Below are 27,763 nucleotides of genomic sequence, written 5' to 3'. Positions count from 1 at the left end.
GCAGTGAAATACAACTTTAGAATTGCACTTCATGTAATAACGGTTCATAATGTATTAAACTAAATGAAATAAAATCTCAATAAGGTTATTAATGTAACACATTATTATATTATTACATTATGAAAAAATCTGTTATGTTATGCACTCATAATTTTATTAAATTATGAGCCGTTATTACATTATGAGCCGTTATTACATTATGAGCCGTTATTAGATTATGGGCCGTTATTACATTATGAGTTGCTACAGAGCACTTCAAAGTAGCTTACACTCAGTTAAAGGGGTAATTCAGCCAAACTTTGACTTATTTTCTATCAATTACACACCCCAAGAAGGCTTTATATTTTTTAATAATATATATTTTTTTAAATAACAATAATTTGATGACCGGGTGAGTCTCGGGTAGGTGACTCAATTGAGTCTCCATTGTGTCTTTGAGTCTCATTGAGGAAAGTTACTGATTGTTTGTTTCCTGACTCCTCTCTGCATTTCAGACCTTTTCACCCAGCGTGAACACAGAACATAAAACCTATGAATACAGGTCAGTCATCCTAAACAGCTTCATTGGTAGCTTCCTCTATAGACGAATCCACCAGAGCGCTGGCACTGCGCTGCCATAGCCGCGGTGTCGCTGTGTAGAGCGGCAGCCGCTTGACACCGCAGTTATGAATGCCGTTCTGTGGATTTGTCGATAGATGTAGAAGTTGTGTCTTTAAACCCATCAGCTGATCACTCACCACAGCTGTTTCCACAAACATGATGTTTCTATTCAACCAACCACTGGCATTGTAAATGAACTGGATGCAACATGTGGCAACATGACACCTAATGATGTCAATAGATGATATCAATAAAATTATTGTTTTGTGTCACAGCTCCAAGTTACCCGAGGCAGGGCTGTCCCATTGCAATGTGACAGGGTTGATGTTTGAAACGACAGGGGAAGCAGAAGTCCTCTACAAGGCTGATGAGTGGGATGAAGAACAGCTCCAGTCAACAGCAGGGACTCCTGCAGGGCCTCTGTATGACATCAAGTGTCCTCAGGGGTCTGTCAGCCAGCTACACCTGCCACACTGTGAGGTCACATCCGGTGAGGCGTTGCTTTTAGCATTGTCCAATCATTTTCAATGTTCTGGTTCAAAGGGACACAGTGTAATAATAAGTAAGCATGTTGTTAACACACGCGTGTCTAAGTGGTCAGCCCGACCGATTTTCAGATTTTGAAGTCGATTATCTTCGCTCATGAAGCTCTCAGAAGTTTCCCCTTCCATGACTTTTCCTTAATATTCAATATAAATGCTCTCTCTCTCTCTCTCTCTCTCTCTCTCTCACTCACTCACTCACTCACTCACTCACTCACTCACTCACTCACTCACTCACTCACTCACTCACTCACTCGGTGGCGGTGATGTGTCACATACTTAACCTAATATATATATAACCTAAATAACCTAATGATATTAATATAAGTTATAATACTTCATAACCCTTGTTATAAGTTGTTATGCATAGTTATAAACATCTATAACGAGCGTTATAATGCCTTATAAGTGCATTATAATGCTTTATAAATGTGATTATAATTTATTATAGACGCAACCTTTAAGTAAAGTGTTACCGAATAGAGTATTTCCAAAGTAAAAGTGACTGAGCTGCGGGTATTTAATGACGTGGATTGGATAGGAGGACTTTATGCCGTCATGCGACTGTTAAAGAGACAGTTGTGTGTTGTTTCTTTCTTTTCTTTTTTCAAGGTTTACCGTAAAATTGGATCTATGATGTTTAAAGGGGATCGTTGCTGATATTTAACCCATTAAAACCGGGGAAGCATCTTTGTCATTTTAGATTTTAGCTATATAATGTATTTATTTTTTACAGATAACTATTAGGATTTAGAACATTAGAACAGTGGTTTTCAAAAATACAAGCCATGAGCTCGTATATATGCTATTTTATTTTTTTTTAATTTTTATCCCGCGATTTTTGTAACCCATTTTTTTCACCCGGTGCCAATTTCCTAAGTGATCCTGGGCACTACACCAGCCCTACACCAGTATTACACCTGTCACCCCACAGTAGGGAGGCCAGGGCCGAGCTCATGCTTCCTTCAGGCATGAGAGCCAACTGACCTTCTTGTCACCTGACAGGGGGGAGTTTCCCTGGTTGGACGTAGCGCGTGGAAGGAACACGTTATTCCAACCAGTTCCCTTCCCCTCCATCAGGCGCCCCGGCTGTCATGGGGGAGGCGGTATAGTGACCAGGATTACTACATGTTTTTGTGAGGGTATTAACTACCCTAGGAGACACGGGGAGAACATGCACACAGAGTAGGCCCTTTCGCCAACCCCACCTAGGGTATGGGCGCTGATGACGCGGAGGAGAAGACACGCCCCCAGTGCCCACAGCGTCCCCGGCGGGAATCGAACCCAGGACCTTCTAGCTGTGAGGCGACAGCGCTACCGACTGCGCCACCGTGCCCCCTTTATAGTATTATTAGTATATATGCTATTTAAAACAAAATTGGAATTGTTTTTTACATAAATCTTCTCTTCTGGGGGTCCCTGGCACAAAACATTTTCAGATGGGGGGTCCGCTGCCAAAAACATATCATTTTGGGGGTCCTTGGCACGAAAAAGTTTGATAACTACTTTTTTAGAAGGTATTTGTAGAATCGCCTCAGGTCTTAATGGTTTAAACCAGACTACTTGAAAGGTCCATGGCGGCCCGCGAAGTGATTTGAAAAAACACCTTTTCATACTAGCTCTAATGGAAAAAAAACGAGAGAGAAAAAAAAGACCAAAAAAAACGGCGGAGCCGGCAGGCAGTTATCCCCCCCAACCCCCCTTGCCTCTGACTGCGAAGGTCTAATAGTGGCCAAACTTGTTTTGTGAGAACAATGGCCAAGTCATGTCTAAACAATCAAGACAAGAGGAGATCAAGAAATAAATCTAATCACCCACGCTGGCACAAACATGTCAGTCTAAAAGTGTATAGATCCCTGCTAACCAGCGCTGCCCAGGGAAACAAGGACGAGGAAATTTACTATTGGATACATCGTAACATCGCTTCTTTAAGGGGACCGTAAGGGTCCATTTGGTTCCATTTGTACGGGTGGTTGTGTCGTTGTGTTTACATGTGCGGTGGAATAACGGCCGTTACGAGTGAAACGCTCAAAAGTTTCACTCGTCCTCTGTCTCCGTTGACAATTTTAATAATCCAAATGATAATAATCTGTTTAGGAAACTCTTAAAAACGCGAATGAATGACTAGTGTCGCCTAGTGTGACATATTCAATGTGCGCTGTCTTCTCAGTCTATCGTTGCCGAAAATGGCTGATCTACAAGCTCACAACGTGGTGCGAGATCGGCCATGTTTGGTGCGTGACACTGTTGTACGATGAAGTATACATTGCGCTTTTAAAGTGACAGTACACACATTAACCAGTTAACAGTTTCTTCAATATTATTTTCCAAAAGTAAAAAGGTCACTTAAAATGTAGTGCAAGTGATAAATTTTGGCTAAAACAAAGACAAAAGAATAGAAAAAATAAATATGCATTTTTTGTTTATAAAGAGCTGAAGAGACATGGAGATTTTATAGTAATTATTACATTATGAAAGTTACTACTGCTCAGAACCTGGTCCCTGATGTTGACAGGTCAGTTAAAGCAAAGAGATGTCAGGTACATCATTTTTTTGTAAAAAAATAAAATAAAAATGATGTTGTTTTGACCTGAGCTTTTACTGTTAGGGTTATTTTTTTCAATTCTAAAACCGAAAAAAAGCAATGAGTGTCATTATTTTGATTCATTGACATTTTCAGAATTTTCGTTATTGTTCAATAAAAACGACTGAACTGAGTTCATTGTCTGAGTTGCATTGCTGATAGTAGGCCTCAAAAAAAATTATGTTGTGTACTGTAGCTATTTACTGAAAATATTTCAATTTTTTTTATAATCCATCCATCGATTCTTCAAACGCTTATCCGGAGCCGGGTCGCGGGGGCAACAGATCCCGAGGCGTTCCCAGGCCAGTGTGGAGATGTAATCCCCCCATCTGGTCCTTGGTCTGCCCTGGGGTCTCCTTCCAGTGGGACGTGCAATTAATTAATTCATAATTAATTTATATATAATCTTCATAACATTTTTTAAAGTGATATGCTGTAGTTATAGCAGTGACTGAGACAACAGAATGAAAAACAATGATGTATAACTGAATGTGCATGAGCGTGCATGCGTGTCTCCGTGTCTGCGTGCCCAGTCTGCCCACCTCAAGTCACCATTTGACCAATCTTGCCCGGACACCAAAATGAGTTTGACACCCCTGGTTTAAACTAAGTATAGGATGTGAAAATAAGACACAAGACTTTCAAATGCCCTCTGTGTCACGTTAAACTCTGTAGGCACACAGAACATATCGTGTTGTGTCTGATTTTCACGCATATTAAATAATCTGCTAAATGTAAACATAATTATTTTCACAGTTGATGACCTTTCTGTGGCCCACATCTCTGATGACGGGGTGGTGGACTTCTTAGAACCACTGGAAGTGACCAAGACTCACGTGGTTGTAAATGTGACCCATCTGTCGTTTTGGGGCAAGTTTGGGCTCTGGTGGAAGAGCATTTCCAAACTTAAACCTAGACAGACCTATTGTCAAGTTCTGCTGTTCCTTCGACCACCAAGCGACAAACTTCAGATGAAAGTATTTCTGCTGCCAGGCAACGTGCCTATTGAAGAGGTAAAGTATGTTCTGTTAAGTAACTAGCATCTCAGAGGGTTTGAATCTATTTAAAGGTAGTTCACCCAAAAAAAATCCTTATTTCTTCATCAATTACACACCCAATGAAACCTTGAGTTCATGGAGATTCTTTAGTTTTTGTCGCATTCCTAAGCCAATAATTTGATGACCGGTGGAGGAGACTCTTAGGAGACTCTTTAACACATTCCCTGCTATTGACGTAGATCTACGTCATTAAAAAATACATATTTGAAAAAAGAAATTACGCTCTTTCCCAAAATATGAATGATCCCTTGACTGCGTGAGAATCATAGAAGCAGAAATGACGTCATCCCAAGAAAAGTCACTCCATCCACTCCCATGTTATTAGATGTAGAAAAACACATCTAGCTCGGATTTCTTATTTTTTTATGAAAACAAGCCATATTCAACTGGTGATTACAACAGAATGGACGATAGACGAGACCCTCCCCCTCCCCCCAGACAGTCTTTGTTTACATCCGTGTCCACATCGTGGCTTCCATGGCTCTCCGTGGCACAAAAAAAAACACATTTAGAAAAGACAACCAGAGGATAGTCTGTATTTGACAAAAATGAAAGACCAAAGTTTATAATGTAGTAGGAGGACAAAATTATCCTATTGATGGCAACAAAGCCTGTACAGTAGCCTGTAAAAGCTGTCCATGTACCAGACATGAGTGAACCAGCTGGTCAAGTTGTCTTGGTGTTCTCGTAGGTGATGTCAAAGACCAACAACAAAGAAGATACATACATCGACTATCCGGCAAACTGTCGTCTCGCCCCAGAGACAGTCTACAGTCTGCACTGTCCTACACATGCCGTTCAACCTGAGGTATCACACACTAAACCTACTGTATAACCTGGTGTTATCATAATATGATCAAAACAGGTTGTACAACAGTTACAAAACTATTTACTCATCTTTCTTTCTTCCTTTTTGTTCTTTTCTTAATCTTAACCAATTTGCTGATTCTCTGCTTTCTTATGAAATAAAAAAAACGAAATGCTGAATATTTTTAAAGACTTGTGTGGTAGACAGTGGTAGCCAGTTGAGATCCTCACGTTGGGTGCCTGCCAGATAGGTACCCATCAGGTACCCATCAAAACCACACCCCTCTGGGGGTGTGGTTTTGCCTTGGAGGGAGTAGTTTAGCATTATTTTTTTCCCCACCGTGCAATACAGTAAGTGGACAGTAGATGGTAGGGCCGAGCAACTATTGGTCGTTGTTTACCTACTAGTCTACTTGTTGGGGAATTGAATTGAAACAATATACTGTACTGTAGAAGCCTACTATAGCAGTAATTATACTTTAAATAGTGTATTTCTATGAGGTGTCCATAACACCATACAGACAATTTAGGCTATTCTAAACCAAGTCCTATTTGCACTGCATTTTTTCTTGTTAAAGAGACAATTTAAAAAACACGTGTGTGTAAAGGGTTTACACACACATTTCACACACATTTCAATTTGTATTTAAAGTGAAATATCCCTTTAACTATATTCTACAGTTTAACCCAGTGATTCTCAACCTTTTTCATTTCAATTTCATTACAGTATGTATTCTCATATCTATTGCTTTATTTAGGCATTTTGTATCACAATATATATATTTTCTTTTAATAAGGGTAATAATAATAATAATAATAATAATAATAATAATAATAATAATAATAATAATAATGACTCAAAATATATATACTGTAGGGCTGAAGTGGATAGTGTGTTCTGTAATTGTAATCAAGATCTACAAAGTAACTAGTAACCAAATGTCATTGTAGTGGAGTAAAAGTACAATATTTTCCTCTGAGATGTAGTGGAGTAGAAGTAAAAGTATTGAATATTGAAAATACTCCAGTAAAGTAAAAGTACCTCAAAGTTATACTTAAGCACAGTACTTAGTAAATGTACTTATAGTTACTTTCCAACACTGGGGGCAAATTAGTAGTCAGTCAGTGGCCTGGTGGTTAAGGCTGTAGGCCAATGTTATTGGGATCTGAGTTCGATTCCAGGATGAAGCAACATTTGCAATTTAGCATTAGTGCAATTTAATGTCTCTGTCATTTTAGATTTCTTTGGCTATTCAAAAATAGCAACTCTACAAGCTCATAGCGCTAGTGCCACACTATGACTTTTTGAAAAAGAATCGTGAAAATGTGTGCAAATCTTTGAATCTATATACACATTTTAAAATCAAATCTTTGCTTCTGGGGTTCCCTGGAACAAGATATATTGAGATGGGGGGTCCTACTACTCCTTGGAAAGTCAGAGGTAAAAAAAAATGGCAGCTCCCAAAGCTGCTACTTTCTGAGAGCAGTAACTAGTAACTATACTAGTCAACTAAAAGTAACATTTCAATAAAATGCATTATAAACTACTTTCCGGCACAATTATATTGTTTTGGAATGTGAAACAGAGTTAAATGAACACAGGAGATTATAATGTACTAACTAACTAAGGACTCCAATTTAAACCAGCCATATGCTTGGGTTTTTTAGCGTCTGCACTTCTAAATAAAGTAAAGGTTTCAGACAATGACATGCAAATTAACTGGTCTAGCACCTTGGCCATCACTTGGTCACAAGGTCATTACACACCAGGAGCGACAGGAAACAATACGAAAATGCATTAATTAAACTTTTATTTTGGTGATGCTCGTTTCGAAAACGAATTATGTCACTTCTTAGCCTCATTATAATAGTGTTCAGTGTAATGTACTCATAACATGCTAGTTATAATAGTGTTCAGTGTAATGTACTCATAACACAAACAGCTGTTCAAATTAATGCAAATGAATCACACAAAAAAAATGCTCACAATGTGTACCGACCTTTAGCCTTTGCCAGATTGGGCCACATATTATTTAAATTACAACCTGAGTTTAGAATGATGGTAAAATTACAACTTGAGTTTAGCTTTTCCGCTTTTATTTTATTCAAAACACACTTTTTAGTACAAGTCCTAGCAATTTTGTAATCGGAACGCATTTGTGGTCACTTGATGAAGATGTATCAGTCAGATTTATCACATTGCATTCCGTCTACAATTGGCTTTCAAAGTTTGTGGGAGGAGCCTGTTTTGCACAAAATGCCTCAAATGAACGCAACATCCGATTGCACGCCCACTCACAGTAAGCCAAGGAAGAACCACCACCCCACATTATTCGAATTGGCCTCATGGTGGCGCTATAACAGCTCACTTCATGTTTTGGTCTATAACTCTTGAACTGCAGGTCGTACATTCCCATTTTCTTTTCTTTTTACGCCCCTGGCTACATTCGATCATGACACAACTCCCCCGGCCATTTGTGCCAGACTAGGTTTTCCACCAAATTTTCTCTTAAGTAAAGTAGTACATGATCAATGCAATAGTAAAACAGTGTCATGTGTCTTCAGGCTTCGGAGCTACGGAACTATGGAGCAAATTACCATCCAACATTTGAGGTGATGATGGATCTCAATACAGAAGTCGTCTCATTGGAGCTACAGGACCTTAAGAAGAAGCCAGTGTGGACACACTCACTTAACCTGAGTAATAAAGGTACAGTTATTTATTTGAATTGGATTTTGGAGAACTTTTCATTCCTGTTTACATTTGCACATACCTTTTGTCCGTGTTAGGACAAAAGGTTTGCCGGGACAAACCCCTTATTCCACAATTCATTGCATTTGAATTTACGAGATCATCATGTCTGATCCTTCTACGAAAACCTGGGTGTACAAAGGAAAGAAGTTCACAGAAAGAAAACAAAACTCAGCGCTCTGCAACCATCCAAGGCCACCGGCTATGATAATATCCCCACCAGGTTCCTCAGAGACACAGCTGTCACCATTTCCCCCATTGTTTCCCATATTACCAACTTGTCCATCAGGCAGTGTCACATCCCTCAAGAATAAGCTTGTGAGAGTAACCTCTCTGCACAAAAAAAGAAGCAAATTAGACCCGAGCAACTACCGCCCTGTTTCTATCCTCTGTTCCATCTCAAAGGTCATAGAGAGGTTAATATATGTGACAGACAGTGAGTCCTCCTAATCCAGGCTCTTAGACATTCAAATCAGTCTAAAAAGTCTAAAAAGTCTAAAAGCACCACATTTGGCCCAGATGTAGCCCAGGGCATACTTTAATGATTTAGCCAGGGCGCCCAAGCCATAGCGGCCAACCCAATAGGGCCACCTGAAAACGGATGGCCACCTGAAAACGGTTTTGGCTGTAACTTTTGAGCCATATGAGCTACAAATGCAAATGTGGTGTCTATTTCATGTTGTTTGACCATTATAAACATGGTGGAATGCTTATATTTATGATTGGTTGTGTCTGGATCGCAATTTGCATATTCCCAAGATGGCAGCAATGTGAAAATTAGTTCACATTGCTGCCATGAGTAATTGTTATATTTGTATTATTGTATGTTTTTGACCATTAGAAACACATTGGAATGTTCATATTTATAATTAAATCTATCTAGAGCACTCTTTATACATTTTTAATTAAAAAAAATCACCCGGTGCCAATTTCCTAAGTGATCCTGGGCGCTATACCAGCCCTACACCAGCGCTATACCAGTCCCCCACAGCCTAGGGAGGCCAGGGCCGAGCTCATGCTTCCTTCAATGCATGAGAGCCAACTGACCTTCTTATCACCTGACAGGGCTTATTAACAATATGGCCACTATCCACTAACATGTATTGCAAGTACATGATCACCCATATTGAGACAATTGTGATTGATTGACAATGTAATCACAAACAAAGACGAGGTTACTAGTTTGGGCTGCTCGATAAAAAACGAAGTTAAATGAAAGAACAAGATTTCTGGGCAGGATATCCTAGTTCATCAAGGGGAGTACACAGAGGACCCTAGCTACAACCATCATTTTGACTGTTTGCACTTGGTTCACTAGGGATGTTAACCACTCAGTATTTTGCGTGTCGACGTGTCAGAGGCCTTTATTGTCTATCTTTTTTATTTTTATTTTTTTGTAGTGCGGTTGAGAGGAGAGAGCAAACCAGGCTCTCCTTTATGCACCACAACTGCAGACATCGTGTTAATTTGCATCAAAGCCCTAAAAATTAGAATTTAGTTTTTTTTTGGGTGTTTTCAGGGATTACCCAAGAGGGCGCTCTTCGCCAACCTATTAATGATCCCTTGACTGTCAGAAGAAGGCTAGAACTGGAAGTGACGTCATCCCAAAAACAATAACCGTTCAGTCCTATGTTATGAGATTTCGAAAAACACTCGGATTTCTTCTCCCAGACTGCGTTTTTGATGAAAACGAGCCATATTCAACTGCCGATAACAACAGAACGGACCTTCGTGGTTACAATGTTTTTGTTCCAGTGGAAAGCAGAGAGCCTCGTCTTTCCACGGAGACATTGCTTGTTTACATCCGGCTTGAATAAAAAAGAACGGTGGACCATAGACATATAAAGCTAAACGCTTCCTCCGGCTCTGAAGAGTCTGTATCTCGGGCGCGCTTCCGCTTCCGCAGGGCTAGCGGGAAGCTAGTCCTAGAGCCTCTGCCAAGGCATTCCAGAGCCTAGGAGAACGCCCGGTCGTTTCAATATGTTGGCGCTCTTAACCCGATAGTAGAGTCTTCTTTCACTTTCGCCCTGTCGTTTGGTGCCCCCTGACGTTGGTGCCCCCCTGACGTTGGTGCCCAGTGCTGCTTTTCACTGTACTGTAGCTACTACTTTGATGAGTAAAATAATTGTGTATAATTATAGGATATGTATTCAGAATAAGATTTAAATATATTATTATTCATGTGTGTAAATACTACGGTAAAGGCTTTCACTTCATGTCATCCACAGGACAAATTGAACCAACGAAAATAATGAACACCAGGCTTTCTCATCCAGATCCAATACCATTCTCTTCACAGTACGGTATGTTGTTGTTGATTACCATCTTTTACAGTATGTTATCCTTTGACTTGCATAAAGACAAACAGGATTTCTTGAGGAGTAATTGAGTGGCTTTAGCCAGTAAAGTCAGGAATGTGGAAGCCAAGTAGAGGGTTCCATCCTGAAATGGCCCACAACGTCCAAGCTGAGAACACAGCCCAACAATGCATGAGGAGGGTCCTTGGCAGTGTGACCACCGCTGCAGCAGCAGAGGCCTTGTTTAACACTCTTCTCACTCACAAGGAGTGGGTCATGAAGGAGTTACTGGTAGAGTTCTCAACAGGCCTGAAAATTTAAGCCCAGCCCGGCCTGGCCCAGCCTGAATAAGGTTAAAGGTTTCATGACATTCAGTTTTACAACACATTAAATGTCTTAATCATGGTCCTTCAAAAGTGTATTAAAATGTTTTAACTGAAAAATCCACTCCAGTGATCCATGGCAGTTTTTTTTCTCTCTGATTTCTAAAACCTTTTCAACTGCAATGAAAAAATAAATCTTGGCTTGCGGGTGACACTGTTGAGGGATTTAGCCTGTCAATCATCGCCTCTGCCCCCCCCCCCCTTATTTTTTAGCCTAATTATTCAGAAAACCCCAGACCACAGAAAATCTAGCCTGGTAAACCCCCCCTCCGGAAAATTCATTTCCATTTGATATCAGGAGTGAGTCTGGCATGAACTCCTATTTGGCTATTCGACTGTGGGCGGGAGCTCGGCGGGGTGACTGACAACCCCTTCAGCCAATCAGCAGTTTGTTCCACCACCACAGTTCGGTTCACTCGGCTTCCACCTGATTGGCCAACGTCCGCTGTCAATCACAGAATAATGAGTGAGGACGTGATTGGAGTTCATGTTGTGAACTCCGCAGAAACACCCAGGCAGGCGCTCAGGCCAGACCAACTCCTGAAATCAAATGGAAATGGGGTTTACCAGGCTACAGAAAATCCACTGAATGTTCAAAGTTCAGTTTGTTTGGGTGTAATTGAGGTCATAAACCCCCCCAAAAAACAAAAAAAATAAGCAAGGCAAATCCGAGCAAGGCATCAACAGCTGCAGCTGATTGCAACACAAAGATGTAACAAATTATACTAATTAAACACAAACAGGAGACAGATGCGCCACTTAAAGACATGCACACACACACTCATACTAATGAGTAAAAATACTTAAAAGTAAATAAAGTGGGTAAAAATGTTCTAAAAGTAATTCAAATGAGTAAAAATACTTAAAAGTACTAAAAGTCATAAGTAACTAGTGTATGTAAAAGGACTACGTTCATACAATCATTAAACATACTTCAAAGTAACTAAATAAACCTATTACACACATGTATGGGGCACTAAGTGTTACAGCAGTTTCTAACATTTCAAATGGCCATAACTCGGTGACCGCCTAAATACCAGCACCCACACATCAAATAGAGTAGTACCGACTGAATACCAGCACCCACACATCAAATAGAGTAGTACCGTCTGAATACTAGCGCCCACACATCAAACAGAGTAGTAATGCCTGTATACCAGTGCCCACATATCAAATACAGTTGTACCGTCTGAATACCAGCACCCACACATCAAATACAGTAGTACCGCCTGAATACCAGCACCCACACATGAAATAGAGTAGTACCGCCTGAATACCAGCACCCACACATGAAATAGAGTAGTACCGCCTGAATACCAGCACCCACACATCAAATAGAGTAGTCCGCAAGGACTTTTGGTGTTATCCTTTTAGACCAAGTTTTGAAAATATTCAATCAATCAATCAGTAGTGCCACCTGAATGCCAACACACACTCATCAAACAGAGTAGTACTGCCTGAATGCCAACACATACTCATCAAACAGAGTAGTGCTGCCTGAATGCCAACACACACTCATCAAACAGAGTTGTAGTGCCTGAATGCCAACACACACTCATCAAACAGAGTAGTACTGCCTGAATGCCAACACACACTCATCAAACAGAGTAGGCACCGTTTCACACTGGGTGTGATTTATTTTTGCCTAGAGGTTATACACATCCGCTAGAAGCAGTTGGTGATTCTTTGGAAAAGTAAAAGGAGACAATCATTGTCTCCTTTGAGATTGTCTCCTTTGAATTGGCATTCAAAGGAGACAATGAGAGAGGGCGAGGCACAGACAGAAGCACATTGTATGTCAGACCATTAAATTCAATGTGACGGGAAGACGGAGAGAAGTTTCTCTCAGTCTGCAAATGAAAGAACTAGAACTTTGTCGTGGACATCAGTATTTTCGAAAGCCCATGGCAAAATTCAACGACCTAATTCGCCAGGTGATGCTGCTCATTCAACGTGCAAACACTACTGCTGTTCCCTCTGCACAAGGACGTGCTCATTGTGTTGTGATGGAAGTTGGAACAATCTTTACCTCGACATGAAGCGGGAAATTATAATCAAAACAATCTATTTTTTTTTGTTTAAATCAAATTAAGGTAGGCTACAAGAGAAATGTGACACGGAGGTAACGAGGCAGCTTGTAACAATCGGCCTTTGACTTTGAAAGGATAACCATTAACTAAAAGGAAAAACAATCGGAATTGGCAGGTTTTTAGCTGAATGACTCTATATTCAGTTGCCACAAATTAATAAAATAATACACTTCAGGATTCAAATGCTGTCCCTGTCTCTATCCCTAACAAATACAATTATTAAACAATCAAATCAACAATCAATATTTCAACCCAAACAATTCCAAATGTCCTTTGTAACCCCTTAAATCACAGATTCAAACGTAAACAATTGCACAACAAGGTACATAATTTTGTTACCGCAGACAGACGCTTTGAATAACAATAAACAGTCCATGCATTAGTGTCCGAACGGCCTCTTCTGTCCGTGCTCCCGAGAAAGTCTATTAGTTCCTTAGTTCCAAATGAAACGAAAACGATCTTCCGCAATAACGGTCCAAAGAATAACTAAAGTTTGGGGTACCCCTTACATTTATAATCTACCGGAACAGGACTTCGCTGGGCTCGACAGCTCTTAACTTTCGGCTGCAGTGTAATCTTTAGTTTAAAAGTCAGGTGGCATCAATGAATCAATCACCCACAGTAATCAGACCTATTACCTCTTACGTGAACTGGAAATGTTCACATTTTTAAAGTCACTTCATAGTTTCCAACATGTTACATATATACATCAAATACAACAACATGCATAGGTCAAGCAGGATAAAATAATGTGCCTTTGTCACAAGCTGATTTATCCTTGGTCGTGTGACGGTGTCCCGTGGCAAACACAGCTAATCTACAAGCCCACAGCACATTGCATCAGTGACGCATTGCGGACTTGTAGATTGGCTCGCGTTCGTGCAGGACACCGTTGAACGATGAAGTAAAGCCTAGGGGAGACTTCTCCCGTCTGCCTCTCAAACTGACGGCTCTGTGATCTCGCGAGACCAGCTGCCATTTAAGGTTACATGCGCCCAGAATCTCACGAGAACTCGTACGTTTTATTTATTTTGTTTGAATTCAAATCTTAATGTTTATAGTCGAATGTTCCATTTTTAATATTGAAAATGGAATATTCGAATATGAAATATTCGTTGACAGCCTTAGAGCCCACGCAGTTTCTCCAGGCACTGCACTTTTCTAGTTATTATTATTATACCATTAATAATTAAATAAATCCTCCATCTTGTCTTCAAGGTGTTTCCACAGATCAACCAAGTCTGACAGTGATAAAGATCCCAGATGACAAAGCAGAAGAGAAGCTGAAGTCTGTGAGAACAGAGTTCATTCAAAGAGTCTCAGAGGCCACCTTGAATTCTCTACTGGACATTCTTCTGCAGGATGTGATCAATGATGGAGAAATGGAGGCAGTCAAAGGAGAAAACCTCAAGTCAGGCAAAGCACGGCTACTCATCGACACGGTGAAGACCAAGGGAGGCCAGGCGTGTTCAAGAATGATTTACACGATTAATCAACTGGACCCTTACCTGCTCAATGAACTGCTGAAGTTAACCCCAGGTGATAATCTCTCTCTCTCTCTGCCCAGGTATATTAACACTGTATGACTCCAAATTGAGACATAAGTCCATGGATATTCATATCCGCATGGATTCATACAATTCAAATATGGCACAAGAACCTATCACTCATAGTAGTGAAGTATGGAGTCCACTTAATAACAAAGACTTTGCAAGATTGGACAAATTGCAAACTGAGACTGCATGTGTAGCAAAGTGGCTCAGAGCCGCTGCCTCGATACCAAAAGCCTAATCAAGAGGTAATTTGTTTTTTAATCAAAAACTGTAGAATTAACTGCTATAAAAGCTTTTGGTCAGTGATGTGTATAGCTAATTGTATTTATTATCACTAGACTATCACACTGCTGACAAGCTTGTCAGATCGGGGAAGGGATTCCTCTTGATAAATTGTAGAAAGTATTATCCTTTAGACTGGGTCATCATTTTTTTGCTTTATTTTTGTTTTGTTTCAACAAGACTTTTTAGAATTTAGATTATTGAAATTCAAGCACATGATTTCTTTGTGCCTTCAGTGAGTTTTGGATCCAAGCTTAGTTGCTTAGAAAGCGTAGTTTAGATCCTACAATGCAATGGATGTATATGCTGTGGGTTTTATTGGTTGATTGTCAGAGAGATATCACAACCAATCCATGGACTCGCTCTGGCCAGGTCCGCTGCACGAAGACTTTGTTACAGTGACGACAAGTTGCTGTGTTAATATAATGTGAAAACAAACTGAATTAAAACCAAAACCAATATCCTATTTTTAAAAGTGAGGGAGTGTCACTGCCTTGCACTCCCCCTCCACTACACCCCCTGGGAGAGACAGAGCCTATTTCACCCAAGCAATACCCCAACCTTTTCCTTTGTATTGTGTTTCAGAGCTGAGCAGTTTCAAAGGTGCTCCTGAGGTGGACCTGAACTGGGACCCACCTAGCAAGAAACATTATCCTGGGAAAGGAAGTGTTTTTCGGAAGAGGTGAGAGGGATGATGGAGAAGATGCAGGAGGTGTTTGGAGATGACTGCTGGCGCCACAGTATCATCATCCATGAGGACAGTGAGAGAGAGCAGATTGGTCAGGGTTTTTTCAAAGCAGGCAGTCAGGAACATCAGCAGCTTGTAGAGAAATGTGGGAATTATACTGTAATGTGGGAAGTATTTCTTATAAGCTGTGTGTATTACTACTTTATGTAACCAATGGGCACGCTTTTTATAGTGGTGTTAATCATCATCACATGGGGTAACTATCAATAGAAAAGCTCAACTGCTGTGTATTAGGGCTGTCAGTTCTCCTCTATAATCCCATTCGAATTTCAATGCTTTATTATTTTTAATATTCGAATATTTTCGAATATGTTATATAATATATAATTATATAAAATTATGTATTTTTTAATGTAAATTGTGTAAATTTAATTATGTAAATTTAGTACAATACGTGCACACATACAAATGCTCTAATAACAGGCTAAACAAAATAGTGAAACCAACTACATTAGTTTATAGTTATGGTTATGGCGTTAATTTATATAGTTAGTTCATTTTCGGTCACTGCTTTTTGCGGATGATGTGGTCCTGATGGCACCATCGGTCCGGGACCTTCAGCTCTCACTGGATCGGTTCGCAGTCGAGTGTGCGTCGGCTGGGATGAAAATCAGCATCTCCAAATCTGAGGCCATGGTTCTCAGCAGGAAACCGGTGGATTGTGCAGTCCGGGTAGGGAATGAGGCTTTGCCCCAGGTGAAGGAGTTTAAGTATCTCGGGGTCTTGTTCACGAGTGAGGGGAGAACGGAGCAGGAGATCAGCCGGAGAATCGGAGCAGCAGGAGCGGTATTGCAGTCGCTGTACCGCACTGTGGTGACGAAAAGAGAGCTGAGCCAGAAGGCAAAGCACTCGGTCTTCCGAGCAATCTTGGTTCCTACTCTCACCTATGGTCATGAAGTGTGGGTCATGACCGAAAGAATAAGGTCGCGGGTACAAGCGGCCGAAATTAGTTTTCTCAGACGGGTGGCTGGCATCTCCCTTAGAGATAGGGTGAGAAGTTCGGTCACCCGGGAGAGACTCGGAGTAGAGTCGCTGCTCTTTCGCTTGGAAAGGAGCCAGCTTAGGTGGTTCGGGCATCTAGTACGGATGCCTCCCGAGCGTCTCCCTAGGGAGGTCCTCGCTGCACGTCCCACTGGGAGGAGACCCCGGGGCAGACCAAGGACCAGATGGGCGGATTACATCTCCACACTGGCCTGGGAACGCCTCAGGATCCCCCAGGAGGAAGTTGCTAATGTTGCTCAGGAGAGGAAAGTCTGGAGCTCTCTGCTGGAACTGTTGCCCCTGCGACCCGACTCCGGATAAGCGGTTGAAGATGGATGGATGGATGGATGGATGGATGGAGTTCATTTTCGGGTTTTTTGATAAGGAGAGAAATATTAGGCAACAACTTCATACCGCACGTAAATAATGTCTGCATGTGTTCCTGCCTACAAGTGCCTGTTTTGAGTTGCGCTGAGAACACAGCTGACCTACAAGCCCACACAGCGTTGCATCAGCCAAGCTTGTGGTCTTGCAGATCCGCTGGGCGGAGCTACACTACAGCTCCTGCACGTTGATGAAGGAAGACACACAGCTGTGCGAGTGGAGTGCGCAGACAGGGAGGAGAAGTTAAGCTGATTTTCAGCTTTCGCTGTTGTGATAACTATTAAAGTTTTTAAAACGTAACTTTCTCTGTTACTATAAACAAGTGACCTACCAATGTTTTCGCATTGGTAGGTCAGGAAAAAAAAATACAAAATTAAATTAAAACAATAAAAAAAAATATATATATATATATATATTTGTTTTAAACTATATTCAAATGGCAATTTTAGCATTCGAATATTATTTAAAAAATCACATTCGAATTATTTCCGAATAGTGAAATTCGTTCTGACAGCCCTACTGTGTATATGTATTTACTAAATCTCTAATGAAACACTAGGAATCGTGTCCATATTTAGATTAAACAATGTTTCTTTAAATGTCCATTGTAAAGAGCTGCTTGAGTTTTTGTTAATTAATCTGATGATGATGACAATGTTGATGATGATGATGACTACAAAGTTGTTGATGATGATGATGATGATGACAATGTTGATGATGACAATATTGATGTTGATGATGACAATGTTGATGATGATAATGACTACAAAGTTGTTGATGATGATGATGATGACAATGTGATGACTACAATGTTGTTTATGATGATGACAATGTTGATGATGATGATGACAATGTTGATGATGATGATGACAATGTTGATGATGATGATGATAATGACGACAACGATGATGATGACGACAATGTTGTTGATGATGATGATGACAATGTTGATGATGATGATGACAATGTTGATGATGATGATGACTACAAAGTTGTTGATGATGATGATGATGATGATGACAATGTTGATGATGACTACAATGTTGTTGATGATGATGACAATGTTGATGATGATGACGACAATGTTGATGATGATGATAATGACGACAATGATGATGACAACAATGTTGTTGTTGATAATGATGATGACAATGTTGTTGATGATGATGATGACAATGTTGATGATGATGATGACAATGTTGATGATGATGATGATGACGACAATGATGATGACGACAATGTTGTTGATGATGATGATGACAATGTTGTTGATGATGATGATGACAATGTTGATGATGATGATGATGACAATGTTGATGATGATGATGATGACTACAAAGTTGTTGATGATGATGATGATGATGATGACTACAATGTTGTTGATGATGATGACAATGTTGATGATGATGATGATGACAATGTTGATGATGATGATGATGATAATGATGATGATGACAATGACGACAACGATGATGATGACGACAATGTTGTTGATGATGATGATAATGATTTATATGTTTTATAAAAGAATAAAAACATTTTCATCTAAAATATTTCATAACTTCTGAGGAATTACAGGAAGATGAGGTCTGTAAAGACTAAAGAGTATCTGGTCATGTGACCATCTTACTGAAGTTCTTTAAAATAATGTTTTAATTATTGAATGAATAATTAATAAATGGTTTTAAAGAACTAGAAAGTAGAATGGTCACATGACCAGATACTCTTCACTGACCTCATAGACACACTGGTCTGAGATCAGTGTTGTTTATAACTGCTGTTATTCTTACTGTTCTGTAGGACTTTATAACTATTATCTGATGATCTTGTAAATCGGCTATTTTCAGCAAAGAGATTTGGTGTAGAGCAGGCCAAGGAAGACAAAAAGAGTACCAAGTACAAAAACAAAAGAGAGAACCAAGTACAGTGCAACTCAGGTCAGTTTGGCTATACAGGGCATAGCAGTGGTGGCCATTTTGTGGTTCCACAGATTGAAAGCCCATACATGTTTGTGTTTGTTTGAACCAGCGGTTCTCGATGTGGGGTTCAGGGACCTCCAGGGGTCCTTGAGGGGGTTCCAGGGGGTCCACAGCTAAATGATTGATATTGTCTAAACTGAGAGTGTACAAATGGACCCTTACAGGTCTGTAACTCTGAGAGTGTAACAAATGGAACCAAATGCATCATGGGTCCTCCATTTGGTTTCATCAGAGTTAAAGGGATATTTCACTTTAAAACACTTCTGGGGTCATTTTAACATCTATTCTCTTCTGTGTTTCACCCCAGTTTTTATTTTTTTCATATAATCTTTATTCCAGACCCGTGGGTCCATATAAAAAAAGACATCACATAATATAAAAAGAGACAGCAGTATAGAAATATACAATGTATATAAAACAGAACAAAACAAAACATCACTGGGCCCAGTTCGGGCCGGGCCTTAATTCCCTATAGGCAGACTAATGTGACCCTTTTCCATTTCTGTCAGGTTCTGTTTCTACATTATCGTTGACTGATTTGATCCCTCAAATGAATTGAATGACTGACAACAGGATAATTGGCTCGCCCCCTTTTCCCCAGTAAGCTCCTTGGGGAACTTGTGAATAAGTAAAGAATATACGGAAATGGCACAATTGTTTTTTCACAAGGTTTCCAGCAGAACAGAGTAGAACACTCATTCAGTGGACATAAACCAAATTAATAGAAAAACACACAATAAGTATAGCATGCCATGTCAGGTTCTCTCAAATTATGGGTGACTGGATCCCTGAATATAATGTGTTTATTTGGTCTAATAGGATTGTGTTATATGTTTTTAAATTTAAATAAATACATACAATGAAATAATTCATTTCATCGACACATATGCTGGCGTGGCCTGGAATCATACCTGGGGCAACGAGTAATACAGTAAGAGCATGAAGATGGGTTGAAAGGAGCAGTAACTTAACAGCTAACAGTTTGTTTGTCAGCCTGGCAGCTCATGTTAGTTTGTGGTGACTTTGCTGTTAAAATGTAAATGAGAGTGTATGTTGATGTGTTTCTTTTCTCTTTTTGTCACATGGTGTCATGTGATGAGGATGTGATTGGTCGACTGAAAGAACACAGCTCTAAACTTTGCATGTTGTCTCAACACTTGAGACAGTGGATGACACCCAGTCGCCAGTAGACAGCCCAGAGCCCACCCTGGGTGAGCTGGCAACTGGGTGTCATACACCAGTGGTTCCCAAACTGTCTGGGTCTGGACCCCCAGGGGGGTCCCCAAATTATTTTGGGGGGGTCCCCAGATGAGCTTAATGTGCAACATTGTTTCCTCACTCAACAGTAAAATATTTCGTAAGAAAGAGGCACACATCATGAAAATAAATGATCTACAAGCTCGCAACGCCTCGCACTGCGAGGCGTTGCAAGCTTTATCTGCGGAACCGAGTCAAACCTACATTTCCAAGTGCTCGTCAGGGTGGGGGGTCCCCAGTTAAAATATGATAATTTTGGGGGGTCCCCAGTTAAAATATGGTAATTTTGGGGGGTCCCCAGTTCAAATATGGTAATTTTGGGGGGTCCCAAGTTCAAATAGGATAATTTTGGGGGGTCCCCAGTTCAAATAGGATTATTTCGGGGGGTCACGGCCTGAAAAGTTTGTGAATCCTTGTCATCCACTGTCTGTGGCTGATGTCAGGCACACTGTGACTAGACTGGACCCCCCCTTCACTCTCCCTTTAACCCCTTCCTGACACCTTCTGCCATCTCATATTTTATGACTCATTGTTGCCCCCTACTGGTGGCCTTGGGAGGATGGCACCATAGTTTACATTCATCAAGCTACAGGTGTGTGTGTGTGTGTGTGTGTGTGTGTGTGTGTGTGTGTGTGTGTGTGTGTGTGTGTGTGTGTGTGTGTGTGTGTGTGTGTGTGTGCGTGTGCGTGTGCGTGTGCGCGTGTGTGTGTGTGTGTGGCAGAACCCAGAAGAACACATATTGATTGGCAAACTAAAAAAGGTCTTTGTTTTGAGTTATTTCGTGTGACTTGTGTTTTCATTTACTCATTTTGTTTGAAACTTAGATTTTTCACACATATACAAACTCCTAAATCAACCTGCTTTGGATTCTATCAGGTCAATCATCAATCAACATCATCAAACAGTGAGTTAAAAAGTGTGGTTTTTAAAATCCATATTATCTGACATTGAGGCATTAACAATGTGTGTAGCCTACTGCAAGAAACAGCAGAGGGGGGGGGGGGGTTAGGGGGTTCAGGGGGACAGTATATGTCTGGGGGGGTTAGGGGGTTCAGGGGGACAGTATATGTCTGGGGGGGTTAGGGGGTTCAGGGGGACAGTATATGTCTGGGGGGGTTAGGGGGTTCAGGGGGACAGTATATGTCTGGGGGGGTTAGGGGGTTCAGGGGGACAGTATATGTCTGGGGGGGTTAGGGGGTTCAGGGGGACAGTATATGTCTGGGGGGGTTAGGGGGTTCAGGGGGACAGTATATGTCTGGGGGGTTAGGGGTTCAGGGGGACAGTATATGTCTGGGGGGGTTAGGGGGTTCAGGGGGACAGCATATGTCTGGGGGGGGGGGGTAGGGGGTTCAGGGGGACAGTATATGTCTGGGGGGGGGGTTCAGGGGGACAGTATATGTCTGGGGGGGTTAGGGGGTTCAGGGGGACAGTATATGTCTGGGGGGGTTAGGGGGTTCAGGGGGACAGTATATTTCTGGGGGGGTTAGGGGGTTCAGGGGGACAGTATATGTCTGGGGGGGTTAGGGGGTTCAGGGGGACAGTATATTTCTGGGGGGGTTAGGGGGTTCAGGGGGACAGTATATGTCTGGGGGGGTTAGGGGGTTCAGGGGGACAGTATATTTCTGGGGGGGTTAGGGGGTTCAGGGGGACAGTATATGTCTGGGGGGGGGGTTAGGGGGTTCAGGGGGACAGTATATGTCTGCTTATGTGAGCTGGGGAGCAGTTAGGGGTCAGTTAGGGGTCAGTTAGGGGTCAAGTGTCTTGCTCAGAGGCACTTTGACATTAAGGCCAGGTTGCACCAACAAGGATTAAGCTTTAACCTCGTTTAAATCAAGGTTTATCTATTAACTCCAGCTGCACAAAAGTTTAAACCTAGTTTTCACTAATCAGGTTTAGTTTTAAACCATCCTTCAAATGTTGGTTTTAGTTTTCACAGTAAACCTGGATTCTTTTTTAACACTGTTGCCCTTTTGAAATTAAAATTTCAGCCAGCCAGCCTCCGGTTATGGCTGTCTGCCGACTTTTGATAGGGACACTCTTTTACATGTAACACCAACATGAAATGTGTCTCCACTCACTGCTGAGTACAGAATGGAGTCATGACGACTTTTGATAGGGACACTCTTTTACTTGTAACACCAACAATGTGTCTCCGCTCACTGCACAGTACATAATGAATAGAACAGTGTAGAGGAGGATTTACACATTAGGAAACATAGGTGACCGTCTGGGGCCCCAACAATCAGGGGCCTCATTACAGTTACCCAAATATAGTTTTTAATATAAATAAAATGTTTTAATTCCTATGTTGAGAAGCTGAAACCCAATAATTTTACTCTCATATTTCTATAATTGGATATAACAATACATAATTGTGAATCTTTTGTAAACATACTTTACTGGCTTTTTATAAATCAATAACAGATAGTAGAGTTCATAGTATGAACAAAAAAATTACCACATAAAGTACTTGTAATTAGTTACTTTCCACCACTGAGACTTACTTTGAATGGCTGACAACTTGAATAATAATAGAATAATAATTATTTATATATCATGGCCAGAAAACTAAAACAGTGTCCTATCAGTCCCACGCTGGCATGCTGTACACCACCACCATAAGTTAATTCTCAGGTTTCCTGCTGCCTGTAACAAAAAGAACCCAAAAAATACCTGAAATAAACCTTTAAAACCGGGAAAGCATCTGTGTCATTTTAGATGTTGATATGTAGCAACAGGAATTATTATAATGTTTTGAATGAAAACATTTTATGAAAAAGCTTAGGATTTAGAAGGTGTAAATGAGTTAAACCATCCTTTTAATGTTGGCTTTAGTTTTCACATTAAACCTAGATTAATTTGAACCCTGTTGGCCCACTATTAAACTAAGATTTACATTTCAGACAGGCAGACAGACAGACAGACAGACAGACAGACAGACAGACAGACAGACAGACAGGTAGTCAGTCAGACAGGCAGTCAGTCAGACAGGCAGGCAGGCAGAAAGGCAGGCAGACAGGCAGGCAGACAACCTGAAAACATAATGGCTCTGGTCATGGCTGTCTGCCAGCAGAGTAAGTATATAATCCTGTCCACCCACTCACTGCTGAGAATACAATGGAGTCATGACGACTTTTGTAGACACTATTTTATGAAGTTCATGACTACATAATTATGTACATAAAGCAGATAGAAAGCCCACTCTAGCGTACACGTTAAAAAGGTGTTTGAGTGCTTATTATATGTTATATGATATTATACACTGTACAGATGGCTGCCTTTACAGAGGACAGGGTTACTTTGAGGACAAGAGGAGATCAAGTTGTACCAACTAAACTAGTTTTATGTTTGGCAAGCGGTATCTTTAATAGTTGTGTTTTCCATTCAGGTAAACAGGTATTCTATGCTGATGAGAAAGTCTTAGAACATTGTTGTGATTCCATGCGTAGGTATGTTGTGAGGTGTGGAGATGGAACAATAGAGACATCAACTTGACTGTCAAACAGGTGCGTAGCTGATGAGAGATTAGATAATGAAGGTCAGGACAGCATTTAACTCATTCAAACGCATTCAATCAGGAACGCATCTGTGTAACCACTTTAACCATTATTGTATACTTTGGCTATTTAAAAATAGCAGATATACACGCGCTATGAGCTTGTAGATCAGCTATAATTTTTTCTATCGTGAAAATGTGTGCAAATCTTTGAATTATATATATATTTTTTTTTAAGCAAATATTTTTAACTCAAATCCTTGCTTCATTGGGGTCCCTGGAAAAACATATTTTGTATGGGGGTCCGCGGCCAAATACATATGATTTTGGGGGTCCTTTACATGAAAAGGATTGAGAACCACTGACATAGAAACATAGGTTTTTTTTCAGAAAACTGTTAGGATTTAGAAGACATTTTTAGAATCGGCTTCAGGCCTTAATGGGTTAAAGGAATGCAGACTGTATCCTGACGGCCAGCAGCCATTCCAGAGAGAGAGAGAAATACTAGGTTATTATAGCATTATGTCTCATAGTAGATTGTCTTTTTCATGTCATTGTTTCTATCATTGACCTGTATTATGCACTTTCTCCCTTTCAGAACACAAGACAGCTCAGAAACACCATTTAGTTCAGTCAGCAGCCATTCTAGAGAGAGGGAGGGAGGGAGGAGAGAGAGAGACTATAGGTTATTATGTTTATTATGTTTCATTGTAAATTAAGTTTTTTCGGTTTGCGGTTCGCGAGCTGATTCATGCTGCATGTATAAGTAGAAATACATATTGATGTATATTCCTGGTCGAAAGAGTGGCTGTATTAGTCTCCTGGAGAAGGGTTCAAGAAGGGAAGTTCCAGGCCAAGGTTTTCAGTTAGGTATCATTTTATTCCACCCAACAGGCAAGCTGCCAGGTTAAGGTCAGATTAGCAGAGCGCAGCATTTTCATACAAACACAATACTTATACTGTATACTTTTTGCCACAAGAGGAGGAGGCTAGGTGGCTAAGCCCAGCCCCTAATCCCAGTGGGCCTATCACACATCGAATACATGAATATTGAGGGTCGTGGCCGAACCCACTATTGAAATTCATTTGCATGTCTTCACACTGTACCAATTTTGTCTTGTCTCTATTTATCAAACTTTACTTTTGCACAAAACCTTGTTTAGTAATCCTTGTTCAACATCTCTTAAGCTTTATAATAAGACCACACACATTATACTTTCATGATTGCAAACAGCAGTTTAGAAATCCAATGAGTCAACATAAGACAACAGTTACTTCAGACTGAATATTTTCCCTAAATGATATTTCTCTTTGTTAACAGCACCAATCTTAGTTATCAAGACTTTACTCATTTTAACTACATACTGCAGACCTAAAAGAGAAGAATATTTAGTGGGTAAACATTTTAGCTGGTTACTCCTTCAACCACACAGAGATCTTGTTAGAGATGGTAGAACAGATGCCTTCACCTCAGCCATCTCCCTTGCATAAAGACAATAGTCACGTTACCAAACTCCAGGGCTGCCTTGATGCGACAGATTGGACCATTTTCAAGGACTCTGCCACGAGTTTGGATGAATATGCTGATACTGTCACCGGCTACGTCAAGTTCTGTGTGGATAACTGCATCCCAGTACGTTCCGTTCGCTCCTATCCCAACCAGAAGCCTTGGATGAACAATGATGTACGCATTAAACTGAGGGAGCGCACCATCGCCTTCAAGTCCGGGGACGACGAACGCTACAAACGATCCAGGTACGAACTGAGAGGGGCTATCAAAGCTGCAAAGGGACAGTACATGGACAAATTGGAACACAACTACAGCGGCTGTGACTCGCGGCGAATGTGGAGCGGACTGCAGGCAGTTACGGGCTATAAACCCAAGTCAGGCTCAATTACTGACACCTCCGCGTCCCTACCGGACGAGCTGAATAACTTTTTTGCCCGCTTCGAGGCTCACAACATGGACCCAGTTACAACGGCGCAGATCCCACCTGAGGTGGTGGACCTACAGGTGACGCAGAGGACTGTGAGTAAAGCGTTCAAGAAAGTTAATGCTCATAAAGCTGCAGGGCCAGATGGAGTAGCCTCTCGTGTCCTTAAAACATGCTATGACCAGCTGTCATGGGTCTATACTGACATATTTAACCTGTCCCTGTCATTGTGTGTGGTGCCATTGTGTTTTAAAAAAACAGTAATTGTGCCCATTGCCAAGAAAAAACCTGTTACCTGTCTCAACGATTATCGACCTGTTGCTTTGACTTCTGTTCTCATGAAATGTCTGGAGAAAATGGTCATTTGTTATATCAAGAGCATCATTCCTGCTAGCATTGATCCATTTCAGTTTGCTTATTGTTCAAATAGATCTGTGGATGACGCAATCTCTCTTGCTTTACACACTGCCCTGGTACACCTTGAAAAGAAAAACTCATATGTCAGACTACTGTTCATAGACTATAGTTCCGCATTCAACACTATTGTACCATCTAAATTAGTGTTGAAACTCAGTGGCCTTGGTGTGGGCAGCTCCATCTGTAATTGGCTATTTGATTTTCTGACAGGCAGGCCCCAGTGTGTACGCATAGGAGAGAGATGCTCATCCACAATTCTCACCAGAACCGGTGCGCCCCAAGGCTGCTGCCTCAGTCCTCTGTTATACAGTTTGTTTACGTTCGATTGTGTCGCCAGATGTGAGAATAACAGCATAATTAAATTTGCGGATGATACCACAGTGATCGGTTTAATAACCAACGGTGATGAGAGGGCCTATAGGAGGGAGATAGAAGATCTAACTCTATGGTGCGATAACAACAACCTCTCACTTAACACCAATAAGACCAAAGAAATCATTGTAGACTTTAGGAAGTCCAAAGGTATCCACACCCCCATTTCCATCAAAGGGTCATCTGTCGACATAGTTGATAACTTTAAATTCCTGGGCATACACATCACAGACACATTCACATGGTCATTCAACACCGAGTACATCCTCAAGAAGGCGCAGCAGCGACTGTACTTTCTGAGGCGCCTTAAAAAATTTGGCTTAAGTACAAAAGGACTAGTGAACTTTTATCGTTGCATAATTGAAAGTGTCTTAACTGGCTGTATCACAGTGTGGTACGGTAACACGACCGCTCAGGACTGCAATAGGTTGCAGAGGACCATTAAAACAGCAGCTAAAATCATCGGCAGCACAGAACTACCCAGTCTCCACAACATCTACACCACTCGCTGTATGAAAAAAGCCCACAACATCATTAAAGACACCAGCCACCCCGCAAATACCCTGTTTAGACTACTTCCTTCCAAAAAACGCTACCAGAGCATCTATTCTCGCACCACCCGTCTCAGTAACAGTTTCTTCCCTCAGGCAGTCAGGCTGTTGAACAGCTGACCTTGTTTTGCACTGTATGGTCATTCACTTGCACTTTATTTTGTATTTTGTGTTTGTCTTTTCTTTGCACTATAGATGTTGTTTATGTGTATATAATGACTGAGAATGCTCTGAGCAAAACAAATTTCATTGTATTTATACTTGTATTTATACATATGACAAATAAAACCTGAACTGAACTGAACTGAACTAGTACTGTAATCAGCTCAAACCAAAACAAAAGAATGGCTCTGTTGGACTCCAGCCAGCTTCAAACATTCTGTATACAATAGGACAATAGGTCTCCCTTGTAGGTGTTAACACAAGTTTCTTTGGTTAATCAAATCAAGGCGCTGTCTCTGTACCTTCACCTGCGAGTGTCAACACCGGAATTCTAAAGATTTACTCCTCTAAAACAAGACACAAAGGGTCTACCAGACAGCCTGTTCCATCCTTGGGTGCTGTATCTTTACATGTCAATGCAGAGACATGCATTTGGTAATCTCGGGGGTTTGACAATCCTGGGTATTTTTCCCACTAACTGCAAGCTCAAATTTACCTAGTACTGTGACACAATATTAAATCAAATCTTATATG

The 27,763-nt window shown here is 40.9% G+C and overlaps 2 protein-coding genes across 2 annotated transcripts in view; one reads left to right on the top strand and one right to left on the bottom strand.

The window, feature by feature from the left end:
• The window catches only part of LOC308102268 (uncharacterized protein), a 98,590-nt gene that overhangs the window by 57,813 nt on the left and 13,014 nt on the right, over positions 1 to 27,763 (bottom strand). The gene's annotated exons all lie outside the window — the stretch shown is intronic.
• LOC308102119 (caspase recruitment domain-containing protein 8-like) lies at positions 486 to 15,634 on the top strand (the record flags this gene model as incomplete). Its single annotated transcript, XM_080451722.1, has 8 exons — positions 486 to 541; positions 876 to 1,090; positions 4,483 to 4,739; positions 5,476 to 5,592; positions 8,157 to 8,301; positions 10,572 to 10,646; positions 14,332 to 14,652; positions 15,534 to 15,634. The coding sequence occupies exons 2-8, from the start codon at positions 925 to 927 to the stop codon at positions 15,632 to 15,634; spliced, it is 1,182 nt and encodes a 393-aa protein (XP_080307848.1). The 5' UTR covers positions 486 to 541; positions 876 to 924.

Source organism: Gymnoscopelus braueri (assembly GCF_963280865.1).
Source record: "Gymnoscopelus braueri genome assembly, chromosome: 15".
NCBI lineage: Eukaryota > Metazoa > Chordata > Actinopteri > Myctophiformes > Myctophidae > Gymnoscopelus > Gymnoscopelus braueri.
The sequence above is the reverse complement of the archived record's forward strand: the minus strand, read 5'-3'. Positions and strand labels throughout refer to the sequence as shown.